Here is a 17299-nt window from a genome sequence, read left to right as displayed (position 1 = left end):
TTCTAAGAAAACGATAAAATAAGTAGAAAATAAGATACTTACGACTAAATTTCCAATAACTACAGTTGCTAGGAAGAATGGAATGCATGATACATCCCCTACGAGCATACAATCCCACATTGATTCGATCCATTCTCCGCATAAAACACGAAAAACGATCATAAATGAGTGCATAAAGTCGGTGAAATTCCAACGAGGTAAATCACCGTCCAGAAATCGATCCACATGATCTAGATATTAATAATTTTAATTAATTTATTTGTTTGTAATTTAAAACTATAGATACTTTCGAAAATTACGCTTAATATAGAAAGGAGAACACAATGCGATCAATATTAGGTTGGGGGAAAAGTAATGCCGTATTTTGTCAATAGATGGCGACACTTAAACAAATTTTGTGTTGTGCTTATCGCATCGGGTCATACTATACGGCGATTTGAAGACGACAATCTGGGCTACAGGTGTCTCTTTGACAGTTTTATGATCGTATGTTCCAGTCTCAAGTTATAGCGCGTCAAAGATGGAGTCCACCAAGGAAGAAATTCGTCATATTTTACAAAGCGGCCAAAAAAAATTGTGAAGTTTATGGGTCCGATACTGTAGCGATTCGCACAGCAGAGCGTTGGTTCGATTGATTTCGTTCTGGTGTAGTGGATGTCGAAGATACACCCCGTACTGGTAGGCCAATCGTTATAGAAACCGATAAAATCGTCGAAATCATGCAAGTAGACCGCGACATATGAGCATTCGCTCGATTGGCCAGAAACTGGGTAAGGACCATAAAATCGTTTGGATCCATTTGCAGAACATTGGATTCCAAAAAAAGCTGGTTGTTTAGGTGCCACACGAATTGACGGAAAAGATCTCTTGGACCGAACGCCTGCGATGCACTGCTGAAACGGAACCAATTCGACCCATTTTTGAAGCGGATGGTGACTGGTGATGAAGAGTGGATCACGTACGAAAATCTCAAGCGAAAAAGATCGGGGTCGAAGCGCGGCGAGCCGGGTCAAACCATCGCCAAGCCCGGATTGACGGCCACGAAGGTGTTGCGGTGTGTTTGGCGGGATTAGAAGGGAGTCATCCACTATGAGCTGCTCAACTATGGCCAGACCCTCAATTCGGTCCTCTACTGTGAGCAATTCGACCGTTTGAAGCAGGCGATTGACCAGAAGCGGCCAGGATTGGTCAATAGGAATGGTGTTCTGTTCCACCAGGACAACGCTCGGCCTCACCGGGTGGGATGTCCTATCGCACCCACTGTACAGTCCGACCCTGGTACCAAGTAATGACCATCTCTTTCGGTCCATGCAAAACGCTCTTGGTGCTACTAAGTTCGCCTCAAAAGAGGCTTGCGAAAACTTGACTTAAATCGGATAATTCTAAGTATGTTAAATGAAGCGTTAAATTTCCCCAACCCAGTATTTTTTGATTGCTAGATAAAGATCTTTCAAATCTGGTATGAATTGCTAATGACGAGTCTGAAAAAGTTCATCACTTAAAGTCTGAGACTATAAAATTAATTAGTCGAAATGCCAATGAGGTTCATGTCTTCCAGAGGAAATAATAATTCACAAAATGTTCTCCTTTCTTTATCAAGAATTGAAATTAAATTTTAGCACACAAAAGCTAAGAGAAAAAGAAGCAAAGTTCACAAGACTGCTTAGAAGTAGATAATGTAATTGGAAGTAAGGTAAATAGCAAGCACAGAACATGCATTTTAAGGCTACCTACCTAACCTAACACTTCTCTTACCTATGGTATTCTATACTATGTTCTATGTAAGTGAACGACCATTACCTCATCATTTTAACGAATTCGATCATTGCATAAGTTACTAAAACACTCGTCCTTATTCCTATTTGAATGTGCCATACTTTCATTACCACTACCCTTAGCATCACACCAGTGGTAAATCTACAGCAGGAGGTCTAGACCATAGCCTATCAGGTAAATAAAGGACATGACTCAGAAGAGTCAGGTATAATGAATTGCGCTCCTTGAATCAACTAGAACAGGACATACATAGTCAAACGCTGATGGTCTGGAAGCGTGCTGTAGGTGCTTCCAAAAATATTGAGCTTACATGCAAACCGGAGGCGATTCGTTGGTGTGCATAGTGGTGATCCTTGGGGTAGGTTCTACCGGATATGCAAAGGGAAATGTAGTCACAGCATAGTCAGCATCAAGGTGAACGGTGAACTTATGCTGACTTGGCGTGACAGTGTTTGTGCTTTGCTAGGTGAACTATTTTCGAGATCCGAGCCTTCGGTGTGTCCTGACGGTCGCGCCGAAGGAGAGGAAGAAACTCCTTCTCTGAGGTGTTGTGAGATCGAGGACATCATGGCAAGACTCAGGTCTCGAAAGTCACCTGGCTAGGATGGGATGACCGGCGAGATGTGCAAAGCCATCTGGCAGGTCATCCCGTCTTATGTCCAGTGTCTGTTTGAATGTTGCTTTCGGGAGGGCTATTTCCCTGCATTCTGTAATTCTGCCAGGATGGTATTGGTCCTGAAGTTACCAGAAAAAAATAAGAGTAATCCCCGGTCATACAAGGCCATTTCTCTTCTCCCGACCCGTGGCAAGGTCCTGGAGATCTGTGAAAGAGCTACTTTCATGGTAGAAAAGCATTCGGCCAAAGTGTCAACGAGTGTGTGTGGATGAACGTGGAACACGTCTGCTCACAGGAAGCTATCGCAGGTCCTTTTATATGGATAAACTGTTGGGTGAGCTTTCTGCCATTACTGAATGTGTTGCCTACGCAGATGATCTTCTCATTTTTGTTGGGGGGAACAGTCGACTTGACCTCGAGCAATAGGGTACTGAGTACATGCGCATCGTTAACACGTGGTCTCTTAAAGTCGGTGTCGCGGTCTCAACGGACAAAAAAGCGTCGTGATGATGATGAGTGTGTGGAGTTTCATTGAAATACCGGCAGAAAGTGACATACTTGGGAGTCACGATCACGGAACACATATCTTTGGGTCCGCACCTGCGCGAGCTTAAGCCATGCTTGACTAAATTGGGGTGTATGTTGAGGCATGTGATGAGGTATGAGTAGAGTCAAGTAGGAGGGCTGCTAGATCCACATATGTGGGACTCTTCCTTTGCATGTTTTACGTACGGGTCCCTATGTTGTATGATTTTGCGAGGACAGCACAGGGCAGGAAACTCTTTTACGCTTGTCAACGAGTGACATTGATAGTGTGTCTTTCTGTATGCCGCACGGTCTCGGCCGACGCCATGCAGGTCTTGTTCCTCCTCTTGATTTGGAGGTAGTTCGCGGTGCCACGGCCTACAGGATTAGGAGGGACGTACATTTGCTGCAAACAGATTTGATAAGTGTGGATCAGGGTCTAGGACTGCCTGCGGTCAAAACTGTTTTAGATGAGAGTGTAACATCTAAGTCACAGCTTAGATGTAACGAATATGGGAAAGGTTGGGTTATGTATAAGTAGGAGAGAAATATGTCTGCCAGGGGAAGTTCCGTCGTGGAGTTTGGGTTTGAGATAGGCTGACGGGGCATGGTAGCTTGAATGAGCTTCTCTTCTCGCGAAACCTTGCCTCCAGTTAGGGTTGTGTTCTGGGTGGGACACACATGTCCTCTGCATCTGTCCAGCGTACTGTGACATTCGTAATCTAGACGACACGGGGGTTCACGTGGTGAACGGTATCTTTGGTTTTAGCCAGTGCCTTGCTAGCCGTGATACACTTCAATGTACTAATGTATTCGCGAGTGCTGCCTCCGGAATGATGCCAATTGACATTCTGACAACCGAGATAATATCAGGTCCATTTCTCCTTTATCGCAGGTAAGAAAAGCCGAGAGGGAGAGATCCATAAGCAGATGGCAACAGCGATGAGACTAGTCAGAAAAGGGTCTTATGATTTACAGGTTGATCCCTTCGATGGGGGTTTCTTCCGGTCATGGAGGCTACCGCCAATACCTGTTCAGGTTTAAATTGGAGGCTTCGCCTAACTGTCCAGTATACGACGGCGTCCCAGAGAAACCAGCGCACGTATTCTTCCAATGTCCTAGGTTCATGGACAAAAGGAGGAGCCTAGAGGAAACTCTACCTGAAGTGCTATCACAAGAAAATTGTGTCCGGCGAATGGTAGCTTAACAGGAGGAATCAGATGTGATCAATTCGATGATCGCAGCAATCCAGGATAAACTACAAAAGGCAGAAAAAATGAACAAGGCGCGGTTACGTACCCCGCGAGTAGACGAAAGCAGACCTAGCTAAAGTCAGTTAACCGCTACGTGGTGTAATACCTAAAGGCTGTTCCACGCGGTATCGGGGATTCGGGGGTGGTTTCAGTAGGTAAAAATCCCACAATCTAGCATGTCCAGGCCAGTCTTTTGAAGACTTCCACCTCCTTAAAAAAAGACGGACAGATGGGCAGACGGACAGACGGACTCATTGTGAGTAACTTGATCTCCCATCAGGCACGTCCCTTCGTGCGGATAAGGGAATGCTAGGTGGATGCGTAGCAATGTACACATGTTTGCTTTTGGAGGTGTGCGTGCATGGCCATTTTTATGCGCAAGTCAGGTAGGTGAGAGAAAAACGTCCACCCGTGGGCAAAAATTGCTATGGGAAGGACCCCCAGAACTAGAAACCAATATGGAAGAAGAAAGGAGAGAGAAAGTTACGGTGCAGAGACTCGGAACCCCAGTACCGGCGGCTTTTGGGAGTGAGCGAGTAGCCTGGAGAGAACGAAAGATGCCCCATAAAATTTTCATGGCAAGGTGGAGAGGTCTTTAGGAGATGAAACACAAGTACAGGCGAGAAAGCAGGAGATTGTTATATGTAAGGATATCGATGAAATCACAACCAAGGAGGGTATCCGCGACGCCTTAGACAAGCAGTTCGCACCACTCGGCTTGCAAGATTCCGCAATCATGGGACTGAGGAAGGCATACGGAGGCACGCAAGCGGCAACTATAAGCTTACCAGCTGAATCAACGTTCAAACTGCTGACGTCTGGTAAGGTAAAAATAGGTTGGGAGAGTAGGTGTCCTTCAAGCGCTGCCTGGAATTTGGCCACATAGCGGCGAAATGCTCCGGAGACCATAACAGAGTTGCAGAAAATGTGGGAGAGAGGGTCATATATTCAGGGAGTGCAATGCTGAGCCTGAATGTATGCTTTACAACGAGAAAAAGGGCGTCGACTGTCGGCACGTTGCAGGCAGCAACAGATGCCCAGTGTTTAGGAGAGCCTTGAATGCAGTAAAGAAATGAGGTTGATACAAATCAACCTCAACCACTGCGAGGCAGCGCTAGACCTTCTCTCGCAGGCCATCTATGAAAAGGCAGTCGAAGCTCCCATAATCAGCGAGCCTTATCGCAATAATAAGAGCGGTGCCTGGACTGCAGAAGTAACTAGCAAGGCGGCAATATGAGCGTGTGGAAATCAAGCCATCCAAGAAGTGATGGAGTTTCCGGAAGCTGGATTCATCAAGGCAAAAATAGCCGGCATCTATATATATAGCTGCAATACTTCACTAAGCCCGATTCGAAGGAATGCTAGGTATACTAGTCTCGGATGCAAGAAGTCGAAACCTCAAGATCATAGCGGGTTGATTGGGGCAGTCGCACTGCGAACACCACGGGCCGTGTTCTGCTCGAGGCTTTGGCGGAGCTAGACTTGGTGCTTGCCAATACGGGAAATGTTTCCACTTTTCGTTGGACAGGGTCGGGCTCAATAGTCGATCTGGCATATGTGAGTACCACATTGGCAATGAGAATGGCATGTTTTGTCAGTGAGCATTATACTGTGCCAAGGGCTTAAACTATTGGTGGAATGAAGAGATCACGGAGTTACGGGATGCATGTTTTTGAGGTAGAAGGATCTGCATAAACCTTCGAGGTAGGCTTAAGCAAACGAGAATGCTTCAAGAAAATTTACGCAGAGCCTAATCAAAGCCCCTGGGGAACAGCGTACAGGATGGTTGTGAAGAAGATGAGAGGGCGAACACCACAACTGACCTGTACGAATCTTCTGCTCGGTGTCGTGATGGCGCTCTTCCTCACGGATAAAGGGAAGCGCAGACAACACAAGCAAGCATTCGACGTCTACACCATACCTGCAGTAACCGAGGCGGAACTTGCGCAAATTTGCCGGAGAATTGGTGATAACAAATAATTCGGTATGGACGTTGTTCCCAATAGAGCTCTTAAACTCGCTATTCAGACTAAATGCGACTGGTTTATCAGCGTTTTTGAAACATGCATAGTAGAAGGAGATTTCCCCGACTGGTGGAAGAGGCAAAAACTAGTTTTGCTCCAGAAGCCGGATAAGCACCCAGGACACTCATCATCATACCGAACGGTTTGCCTCGTCGACAAGGCAGGAAAAATGCTCGAAAGGGTCATCTAGAATAGACTGCTCCCTATCATTGAATATAAGGATGGACTATTGGAGCGATAATTTGGATTTCGACAAGCCCACTCAACGATAGACGCCGAAGACGTTGTTTTTAAGCCGGTTCGAGACGGGATATGGTCTAAAAAATGCTGTGCCATGGTGACGTTGGACATAAAAAATGAGTTCAATTCCGCTAGTTGGGACTGGATAAAAAGCTCACCGGCTAAAACGGGTGTCCCTAGTTATTTGACTAAGCTCCTCGACAGTTATCTTTAGGAGAGGACACTCTGGTACAACACGGATAAGGAACCAAGCAATACACCGTCACCGCAGGAGTACCACAGGGCTCAGTGTTGGGTCCTCTCCTGTGGAACGTCATGTTCAATGGGATCCTTGTCCTTCCCATGCCAAAGGGGGCCACGATAATCGGTTTCGCAGATGATTTAGCTGAGGTTGTCGTCACGAAACAACCTGAAGACGTTGAAGTGTACGCTAATGAAACCATTAGCGCCATAAAAGCGTAGTTGGAGTGGTTCAGCTTGACCTCGCGGAATAAAAGAAGGAGGCGGTCTTGATTACCAACCGTAGGAAGAGGAATACGGTTAATATTCGCGTTGGTGGTCACATCATCACTTCGAAACCGGTTATCAAATACCTAGGGGTGATGATTGATGGTGAAATCAAGGAACACCTGGACTATGCCTGTGAAAAGCGGAAAATACCAGCGTGGATGATTCCTAACATTGGAGGCCTAAGACACAGTCGCAGATTACTTATGGCCGGAGTGGTTCGCTTCACAATATTATACCCGGAATCAGTTTGGGAGGAAGCATTAGCGTGTGAAAGTAATCGGAAGAGGGTAAATATGACTTACCACTTAGTGGCGCTAAGGATTTGCAGCGCCTTCAGAACAATGTCAGGCGGCGCAGCGTGTGTTATTGCCGAAATGATCCCAATAGACATTCTGGCAAGTGAGACACGTTGCCTGTACGAGAAAAGGAAAATGAATCCACCTGAAAAGGATGCAGAATACCGAAAGGCGGCAAGGAGAGAGTCGCTGGAAAAGCGGCAGCAACGGTGGGATGGCTCGCAGAGGGGTCGCTGAATGGACACTTTGATTCCCCGTATTGAGGAGTGGATCCAGCGACGACACGGCAAGATTAACTACCATCGGACGCAATTCCAATTAGGACATGGTGGTTACAGAAAGTACCTGCAACAATTCAGGCTGGATGATTCTCCTTTTTGTCCTGAATGTGGTTGCGCACCTGGGGACCCGGAGCGTGTTATTTCCACTGTCCACGATTTTTCTGACCTTCTCACCCAAGCCCGCAGAACATCGTCGTGGATATTTTGAAGTCGGAGGGGAACTAGAGTACCGTGAACTTCGCAAACAAAAGAATACAAGAGGAACTTGAAAAAGCGGAGCGAACAAGGAGGGCACGAAGAACGGAAGGCTTGGTCGCTTAAAGCGCAGTCTATCCTGCGGAGTAATACTTGGCTGCGGTTCCGCAGGTGGGGTGGTTTTTGTGAGCGAGATTCCCACAATCTGGCGCGGCAGTGTCTTTGTAAGATTTCCACCACCATCCATAAAAAAAAGACGGACAGACACTAAACCGATGTGAATAAGGTTTTATTTTACAAAAAACCTTAAAAAAGGCTGACGGCAAGTAGATTTTTCATGAATGGGATTTTAATATTTCATTCGAATCTAAATTATTCTCTAATTATGACGTCGGCATTTTATTTGCATGGCTTAAGATGGTGAGTTTGACCTGCTATAACTTTCCATAAATTTGACGTGCAGATGCGTAGCACTATCCACATTCCTGGCGCAAAATTTAGTAAACCTAGGATGAACTTAAGGGGGTTTTCAGTAAATTTTCCAAAAGAGGGCAATATAATATTAGAAAGTTTATTTGAATAAAAATCGGAGTGGGATATATTTGAAGGCATCATCCTGATTTTTTTTTCAGATTTTTGGGAGCCCTCCCGAAGTTATAGCGTTTACGTTGTGTTTATAGTCGGATTACGGTTATTTTATAAATCTTATGCAATGATCGAATCTTCCATCAAATAAACAGTACAAATGAAAATTATTTTTATAAAATTTTACAAATAAAATTACACAAAACCATCTATTTATGTCTAAATCTATGCCAATCAAACAACGAATACAACACATTTATAAACAACTAAATAAAAGAGAATTACTTACCGAAATAATTTTTACCGAACAGTTGCATTCCCATTACAGCAAATATGAAGATAATAATGCATAACACAAACGTTAGATTACCCAAAGCGCCCATTGTCCGACCCATTATAGAAATTAATAAATTCAATGTTGGCCAGGATTTAGCTAATTTAAACACTCGAAGCTTAATTTTGTAATTTCCGCAATGAGAATGTGCATGAATAGATGTTAGATACATATCCAGCGATGATATCAATTTATTCAGTGCCAATTGTAGAATTTATTGTTCAATCAGAAAGCCAGAGGTTCAAAGCGAAGATTGGTATCATAAAAAAAGAGTAAAATAGATTATTTAGGAAAATTTGAATTATTTAAATGGATTCTATAAATTTTTAGATTTTTTTCTTTGTAAATGTTTGATATTGAGTACTATTTCTTTTTTATATAAATGTTTCATATTTGGAAGATGGTTTTTGTGTTTGATTCGAATAAAAAGTTATTTTTATTATAACTATTACCAAAATCATATTTTACTCAAATAGTGAATAATATTTTTGAGTTTTATGGCAATTTGATTGGAAAATAGCTTTGGGATCGCAGATGGAAAAATTAAGTGATATATCAAAGTTAAGTTTACTCTAATGACAATTGATTTACTTTCAAAGTGCATTATTTCTTAAAAATGTTAAAAAGTTCGGAAGCTGTTTATATCTTACGAGCAAAAAGAAGGAAATATGGCAGAAAGAAGATAAATATATTATATATATGTATGTAAATTACTGCATACTAGATCACGTGATCCTATCATTGATACCTGTATAATTTTTCCCGAATAATTGCATTCCCATAACAGCGAATATGAAGATAATTATACACAAAACAAAAGTCAAATTGCCTAAGGCACCAACAGTTCGGCCCATAATTGATATCAACAGGTTAAGGGTGGGCCAGGATTTGGCTAATTTAAAAACTCGTAGCTGCAAGTTTTGATAGTATTGAAAATATACATTTCTTAGATTTTTAGTGTTTTGTGATAAATTTGTTTTGTCTATTTTGTTGGGGGGTGTTTTTCCTGTTTGAAAATAATCGAATGTTAGCTAGATGATATTTCAAAAAATCTTACCAAACGAAATGAACGTAAAACTGATAATCCTTGAACTCCTTCAAGCCCAAGTTCGAGCAATGATAGCGCTACTATAATAAAATCGAAAATATTCCATCCTTCTTGAAAATAATATTTGGGACTCATTGCTATCAGTTTGAGGGTGGCTTCTATGGCGAATGTTGCTGTGAAGAACTTAAAAAATATAAATGAAATTTATTAATAAAAATGTAAAGAGAATGAAATACCAATGTTCTAGATTAATCAACCAAATTTTCCAAATCAATTTTTTTTTCCTTCAAAATAAACAATTTTCAGCAACCCGACTACGTGATACCACCAACGGGGTTACCTAGCGAACCTGACGCTCCGCAGGCGCCTTTTGAAAGTGCCCGCCGGCTCATGGAAACCTTTTAATCTCGGCAAGGAAACCCATAAAATCCGAATGTGGAGTTTGAAGGAGTGCTTCCTTCGATCCAGGGCCCTCGTATGGTGGTTGTAGCGGCTCCCGAGGAACGTCCACCTGAATGCGGACCTACCATCACGTCTCAAAATCCCTAGGGGTATCGACTTCCGGTGTCGTGTATCGGGGAGGTGGATTCGACCGCAGTTTCGAACGCACGTCTCTGAGCAGACCTAGCATACCTAAGTCGCTTCATCACGCTCTGACGTCCAGCACAGGGTTGGCGGGGAGGCGCAAATTCCCCCCGTACCCCATTCCTTCGGGGCAGGTTGTGAACTTCTCTCGATGGACTGGGCGAAGCCCGAGCAAGATGAAAGATAAGGACCTTGACCATGAAGGATCGTCGCGAGCCATTAAGGGGGCCTTTAACCTCGGTGGTAAAGTTCCAGCATTCCATTGGACTGTGGATGGTATGCAGTAGTCCGAAGACCTTGCCTAACTTCGAGGAAAGAGTAGACTCAAACTGCATTCCTTGGTCCCTGATGATTACGGCTGCTACACCAAAGCGCAGGATCCACGCTCAACAGAAGGCCTCGGCACATGATTGTAACAGAGGGATTGCTTTAGGTCACCGCGTAAACCTGTCGATGATTGTGAAGCAATACTTGTATCCTCGCAAGCCAGCCAAGGGGCAATGATGGCGAGATGGATGGTGTGGAAGCGCTTGGTCACCCTAAGGAATAACCCTACTTTCTTTTGTTACGTGCTTGTTGATTTTACACTTTTCGCACGCAGTGCAGTGTCTAGCCCAAGAATTTACGCCCTTGTTCAGGGACGGTCAGAAGTATTTTCCAGTGACTAACTGGTTCATCGTCTTGATGCCTGGGGGCTCAAGATAATGTAATGCGTGAAATACTTCTCTGCGAAAATCGGCCAGAATGAATGGCCTAGGGAATGCAGCTGATCGCCTGACAGCAGGCCGGCGGTCTTCTCAAGCAGAGCGTTATTTAGTTAGTAATTTTTACGCGTCGGCCTGCTGTCAGGCCGTCAGTCGTATCAGCGGCAGTTCTCTGCGTCAGCAGAAGCGAATTCACCTCGGCGATGCGCTCGTGGTTCGTGTTTCTGATGCACCGTCACACTGACACCAATTGTTTGTCAACGTCAGCAGATCTTGGTAAAAAAGCCTGCATACTTTAACGGAAGGTCAGTTTATGAAGCTCAACAATTTTTTATTTTTTTTTGTAAGTAACAGCACCAGATTTGAGTGGTGGAGTGGCGATATGGGCTTGCGGCCGACACGCCATACAATTTACTGCAGGTGAAGCAACTTGTGGCTTTGTGTGGGCGAAAATAAGTGGTGTATATGTATGTAAATTCAAGGAAATGCTTGATAATCTTGTTCTCGGTGCAAAGGGACGAAGTCCAAAGGTGATTGCTGGTGATTTCAATCCTAGAGTGGGGTAGCAGAAAATCAAATGCCAGGGGGCGCAGTTTGTTAGAAGCTTCTGCGCAGATGGACATAGTTTTGGCTAACAAAGGTGCTGCAAACACTTTTCAGAAAGGAGGGTCAGGCTGGGTTGTAGACTTGAACTTTGTCAGCCTTGCACCGTCGCGAACACTACACCCACAGCGATCACCAGGCAATCTTCTTTGAGACATGTATCGATCCACTAGACAAAGACCCATCATCCCCGAAATCCGGAAAGATTTCAGGCTGGTCTGCAAAAGTTTTGGATGAGCAGATCTTCATAGAGGTGTGGTTAGGTCAACCTAATAAAGCAGACACCCCTACGGAAAGAGCCGTCGATGTGGCCCATTCCATCGCCAAACATGTGGCGCGTCCATGCCTAGGAGGTTCTCATTCCCCAGTAGAAGATCAAACTACTGGTGGAATAGTGAACTGACCAGCCTTCCATCAGGATGCCACCGAGCCTCAAGAGCGGCTCGGAGGGCGTAGGTGGAGTCGATCGGGGGCAAAAAGAATTTGCCTATAAGGCAACCCTCAGGCTCGCTGTCCAACGAAGTAATGCGTTAAGGAGCTCAGCTCAAAGCGGACATAAACTCATGGTGAAGCACTTCTAGAATCGTGATGGGACGATTAAGATGCTGTTCATTTCCGCAGATCACATGTCCTATCCTCTTGCAGGAGATCTGCGGTAGAATAGGAGACAATAAAGCGCCGGGCTTGCACGGAGTACCGAATAAGGCCCTTAAGCTTGCCGTGAAATCCAGACCAGACATGTTCGTCAAATTGTTTGAAGCGGGCATGTCCGGGAGGATATTTCCAGCGGCATGGAAGTGGCAAAAGTTGGTACACTTGCCTAAGCCTGGTAAACCTCCAGGTGAACCATTCTCATACAGACCCACATGTCTTTTGGACACCGTGGGGAATATGTTAGAGCGGCTATTCTATAATAGATTACCCCCGGTTGTTGAGAGCCAAGGGCGCCTTTCAGATCGGCAGTATGGGTTCCATAAAGCCAGATCAACCATTGATGCCATCAAATTGGTTACTCGCTTGGCCGAAGATGCAATTCACGGAAATGGTAGTACCAGCAAATATTGTGGGGTAGTAACCCTGGACGTGAAAAATGCATTTAAGTCGGCCAATTGGAATCTAATACGCAAATCCCTAGCTAAGGTTGGTATTCCCGCCTATCTTGCTGCTATCGTCGATAGTTATTTAGCTGAAATAAGGCTCTAGTATGACACCGATGACGGACCGCTGGAGGAGTTGTTTCCACGGGTGTCCCGCGGGGTTCTGTATTGGGCCCACTACTGTGGAAAATCATGTGCAACGATGTACTTAATCTTCCCCTTCCGGGGCAAGCCACGGTGGTGGGTTACGCGGACAACATTGCGCTGGTTGTTGACGCAAAGCTATCTCGAAGATGTTGAGTTATACTCAGGTGATAATAGCTGCTGAGTTATACTCAGGGTGTAGTGGCACGTGAGGGATCGAAGTGCTCAAAAGACCCCTCTCTACATTCTCGAGACTGGTTGGCATAGAGGCATCAAATCCCAAGTCTACGGAGCAGCTCGATGGAGCTTCAATATTTGCGGTTAAACTTTCACGGCCAATTCCGCCTTTTTTTTTAGGTTTTTGGAATAACCTTCCCCTCTTGGTCGTTTCCTGCAACTCAGAATGGCCTTTGATAATCTCCCAGCCTATTTTGTCATTAGAAAGATTCGTGAGCAAAAATCCCACCAAGTCACGTGCCCGCTACTCTTATTCAAAATAATCATAATGCTTTTCGCGCAACACGAAGAAAATGAACTGCAGCCATCTACTTAATCCTGAAGTTAACGAAGAGGAATTGCGAGAGATTTGTGGACGAATTAGAGATAATAAAACTTAATTTGGCTTGTATAATCGGATCCACATGGTTCATAAGCACATTTGAATCGTGTATAGTGGAAGGAATGTTTTTCCCGCTCAGTGGAAGAGATAGAAGTTGGTTTTCCTACCTCAAAAACTACCCGGCGTACCCTCCTCATATCGCCCTATCTGTCTTTTTGACACTATAGGCAAAATCCTGGAGAGTGATATACAACGGATTGCCTCTATTCGCCGAGCTAATGGGTTGTTTATCAGAGCGGCAGATGGTCCGGATGATTACGTCTCACGGTTGATGCGATAGCAATGGTCATGGATCTGGTTCGAGAGGCGTTGACGTCGGTAAGTGCTGCGCGGTTGTGACAATGTGCCAGAAGTACCTTTAATTCAGCTAACTGAATTTGAATTAAGGACACCTTGACTGAACTGGGTGTCCTTGGCTATTAGGTCGGATAATCAAGCGGTAATTCTAACAGGGACTTCTTTATTACAAGAAGGATGACGGGCTGAAAGAATACCCTTGTCACAGTAGGCGTTCCTTAAGGATTTGTATTGAAGCCCCCATGGGATATAATATTTGATGGATTGATAATTCTTTGCTTGCCAGAGGAAGCTGCCGATCGTTGCAGTTACCAATCATCTCAAGGATGTGGGTGTTTATGAAAGTGAAACCATTCAAGGAACCGAAACGTGGTTAGGAACGGTTAAATTGGACTTGCCGGACGAAAAAACGGAAGTGGTTCCTATTACCGCGTGCAGGGAAAACAGTACTGTCAAAGTTCAGGTTGAGCTTCAAGGCGCACTTGATTGTGCGGAAAACGTCAGCAGTTCATCTCTGGCAACAACAATATCTAGACACCAGCTGCTTAACGCAGGAGTGGTGAAGTCTATTCTGCAATACACAGTTCTAATCTGGGCAGGGAAGAAGGGTGCGATGGGCATACCAACCAATCGCGCTTAGGGTTTGCTACGCATATAAGATAGTATCGGGTGAAGCAGCGTGTGTCATCGCGGGAGTGATTCCGTTGAATCTTCTAGCAAATAAGGCGCATTGTCTCTACCAGAGAAGGCAATAGGCTTCATGGGCTATGGGTTGAACGGGAATACAGAGGATTGAATTCCAACTAACACAGTTCTTTGCGAGATACGGTACTTACAGAAAGTATTTATACCGCTTGGGATAAGGCGAGTACTTTGGCTATTCGAATGCGCCATGGCAACCGAGGACCCGGAGCACTTAATGCTCCATTATTCAAGTTCCGCTGGTGAAAAAGGGGGAGGCGTTGAATGATGACTTCAATATAGTAACCGGACCCGGTTGGAATGCGGCAAGCGCAGTAGTAATCGTGATGCTAGAAAAGCTCTTAAACCTGGATACATCAGAGTCTTCCACGCGAAGTAATACTATACAGTGATCCCGCGGGGATATGGGTGAAGAGGGGGAAGAGGGGTGGGGTGGTTTTAGAAGTTGGGAATGCCACATTTTGTTGCAGCAGATTTACACTCCATCCATAAACAGAAGAAAAGTATAATATAGAAGAAAACCCTCTAGACAAACTGCAGGTGTCTAAGAGCATCAATTAAAATAACTTATATATTATGTCACTAAATTTAAATTTATTATTAAATGATTGAAAATATCTATTCTTATTATATTGTTTTCGATGTCGTGGTTAACTTGCTTGCGACACGAAATTTACTTGTCTCGCCACAACACTCAACCACCAGTTGATGGTTAGGCGCGTTGTAGCGAGGTATCAGGCTAGCGCAAGCCAAAGCGGCCACGTCGCACGCCTCTCGCCCTGGTCGCGTATACTAGTTGGACGAACGGCTTTAGTAGAGTCAATGAGACCCGTTTGGTCGTGCCCCCAACGGTGAGGCTACAAAAATGTCGGCATCGGTCAAGGACTTCGAAGAGGCTCTCATAAGGACATACAGCGGCTTCCGAGGAGTGTCCGTCCTAGGACGTGCGTACCGGATTCGAAATCTCTAAGCGCGCCAGTCACGGTTTTTTCGTGGTTAGCAGATGGTGCTGGCTTCAGTTTTGGCATTGCGTCCTTGAACAGATGCAACAGAGTGGTAGCGTTGAGTCGCGACCTGATATCGGGAACAGGGTCGCTGGGGAATCTCAGATTCTCCCCGCATACCAGCTACAGTCTTTGTGACTACCGAGGCTTCCGAAGAACACACAGGCCATTCTGACGTGTGCGGATTCGTGCAGCATTAACAGCCACCGTCTCTGAATTGGCAAATGCCCTCGGTACCTTACGTTCAGATAATAGGGCTAGATCTGCCTCCCGAAATGGGCGATCGATTAGTAAGTCATCAGGACTTTCGGAAAGTACTGGGGCATGCTGGTACCATCGTACGTTCGCTGAAAAGACCACAAAGTATACCAGTCCCTATAATTTCTCACCAAATACATCAGATTTGCTGGGAGATCTGGTGATTGCCACACGAAATGCATCATTATCGACTAGGTAACTGGCGCTGAAGCCTTGGTTCTTCCCGTATCCCGGAGTAACAATTTAGTACCACCATCATTGAAACTCGCGACAGCAAATTCTTCGTTGATCCACACGTATGGCTGCAAGTAGACTTGAGTTTAGGACTTCAACAAACGTTTTCTTGGCGCCTCATAATCGCAGACATCAGTATACCCATTTTAAGTGCGGATTTCCTGTGGTCCCTCATTGACCCCACAACTTCGCTTAAGTCATCAGGAAAAATCTCATTCTGTTCACTCAACTCTTTCCATTATTTTTGAAGATATTGCCGATGCCCGTATTCACGCACTTGTTCAAAAATACCGCAACATGACCGCCGAGCGTAGTCTCCCTGAGCCCATTAAGCATGATGTTTAACACTATATCAGCACTACTGGCTCCCCATTTGTCTCTAAGGTGCGTCCATTATCACCGCAGAAGCTCGCAATTGCGCCGAAAGAGTTCGACAACTTCTTAAATAGGGTATTTGCAGACTTTCAGACAGTTGTTAGTCTTCGCCACTTCAGATGGTTCCTAAATCCAATAACGAGTGGAGACTTTGGGGCGACTGCAGATGTGTGAATGCTCAGATCATTCAAGACCGCTATCCCATACAACCAACCCACGCGCACTCTATCGCAAACTCCCGTTTTTTCTCAACTTTGGACTTAGTTAAGGCAGACCATCAAATCCCTGTAACTCCCGAAGATATTCCGAAAACGGCAATACGCACACTTTTCGGACTTTTTGAGTCCACTAGGATGACCTTTGGACAGTGTAATGCGGCGCAAACCTTTCAAAGATTCATCCACTCTGTGTTGTGAAATCTCCACTTCTGTTTCGTATATTTGGATGATGTTTTGGCCGCGTCTTCCTCTGAATCCGAGCATTTAGAACACTTTGAATGCATTTTTCAACGTCTCCTTGAGGTCGGTTTAGTACTATACTAGAAAAGTGCAAATTCCTACAATCGCAGATAAGATTCCTCTGCTACCTGATTACTCCTGAAGGCATCGAACCGGACCCAGCCGAGGTACATGCGATTTCGAGCTTCCCGCTTCCGAAAAATATTAGGGATCTGAGAAGGTTCTTGGACATGTTAAACTTCTATCGTCGTTTCTTGCCCAAGGCCGCCTACCATCAATCGATCGTAAACGCCTTCTTATCTGGATCGAAAACCAAAGACTCCCGTCTGATTGTGTGGTCCCCAGAGGCTGCCCAAGCGTTTGAGGCCCCCAAGTAACAACTGGTGGATGCTACACTTCTGGCATTCCCTCAACAAGATGCACCCCTAGCCGTATTCGTCGAAGGCTCAGACACTGCCATAGGTGCTGTTCTTCATGAAAAAAGGAATCAAATCTGGCAGCCGTTGAGCTTCTTCCCCAAATCGCGCAATACCGTT

General features: G+C 44.9%; 1 protein-coding gene across 50 annotated transcripts in view; it reads right to left on the bottom strand.

Moving 5' to 3' along the window:
- The window catches only part of LOC119653867 (sodium channel protein para), a 317579-nt gene that overhangs the window by 70251 nt on the left and 230029 nt on the right, over nucleotides 1-17299 (bottom strand). For 40 of the 50 annotated variants that reach the window (XM_038058927.1, XM_038058962.1, XM_038058971.1 and 37 more), the window contains 3 exons: nucleotides 9693-9866; nucleotides 8591-8753; nucleotides 43-230 (listed from right to left, as the gene is read on the bottom strand). In XM_038058927.1, coding sequence (XP_037914855.1) covers nucleotides 43-230; nucleotides 8591-8753; nucleotides 9693-9866 — 525 coding nt within the window. Of the gene's footprint in view, nucleotides 1-42; nucleotides 231-8590; nucleotides 8754-9383; nucleotides 9547-9692; nucleotides 9867-17299 lie in introns of all 50 variants that reach the window. The other 10 variants (XM_038058926.1, XM_038058942.1, XM_038058954.1 and 7 more) reach the window with 1 other exon arrangement.

Source organism: Hermetia illucens, chromosome 4, assembly GCF_905115235.1.
Source record: "Hermetia illucens chromosome 4, iHerIll2.2.curated.20191125, whole genome shotgun sequence".
Classification (NCBI taxonomy): domain Eukaryota; kingdom Metazoa; phylum Arthropoda; class Insecta; order Diptera; family Stratiomyidae; genus Hermetia; species Hermetia illucens.
Note: the sequence above shows the minus strand (reverse complement) of the source record. Positions and strands in the feature narration are given on the sequence as shown.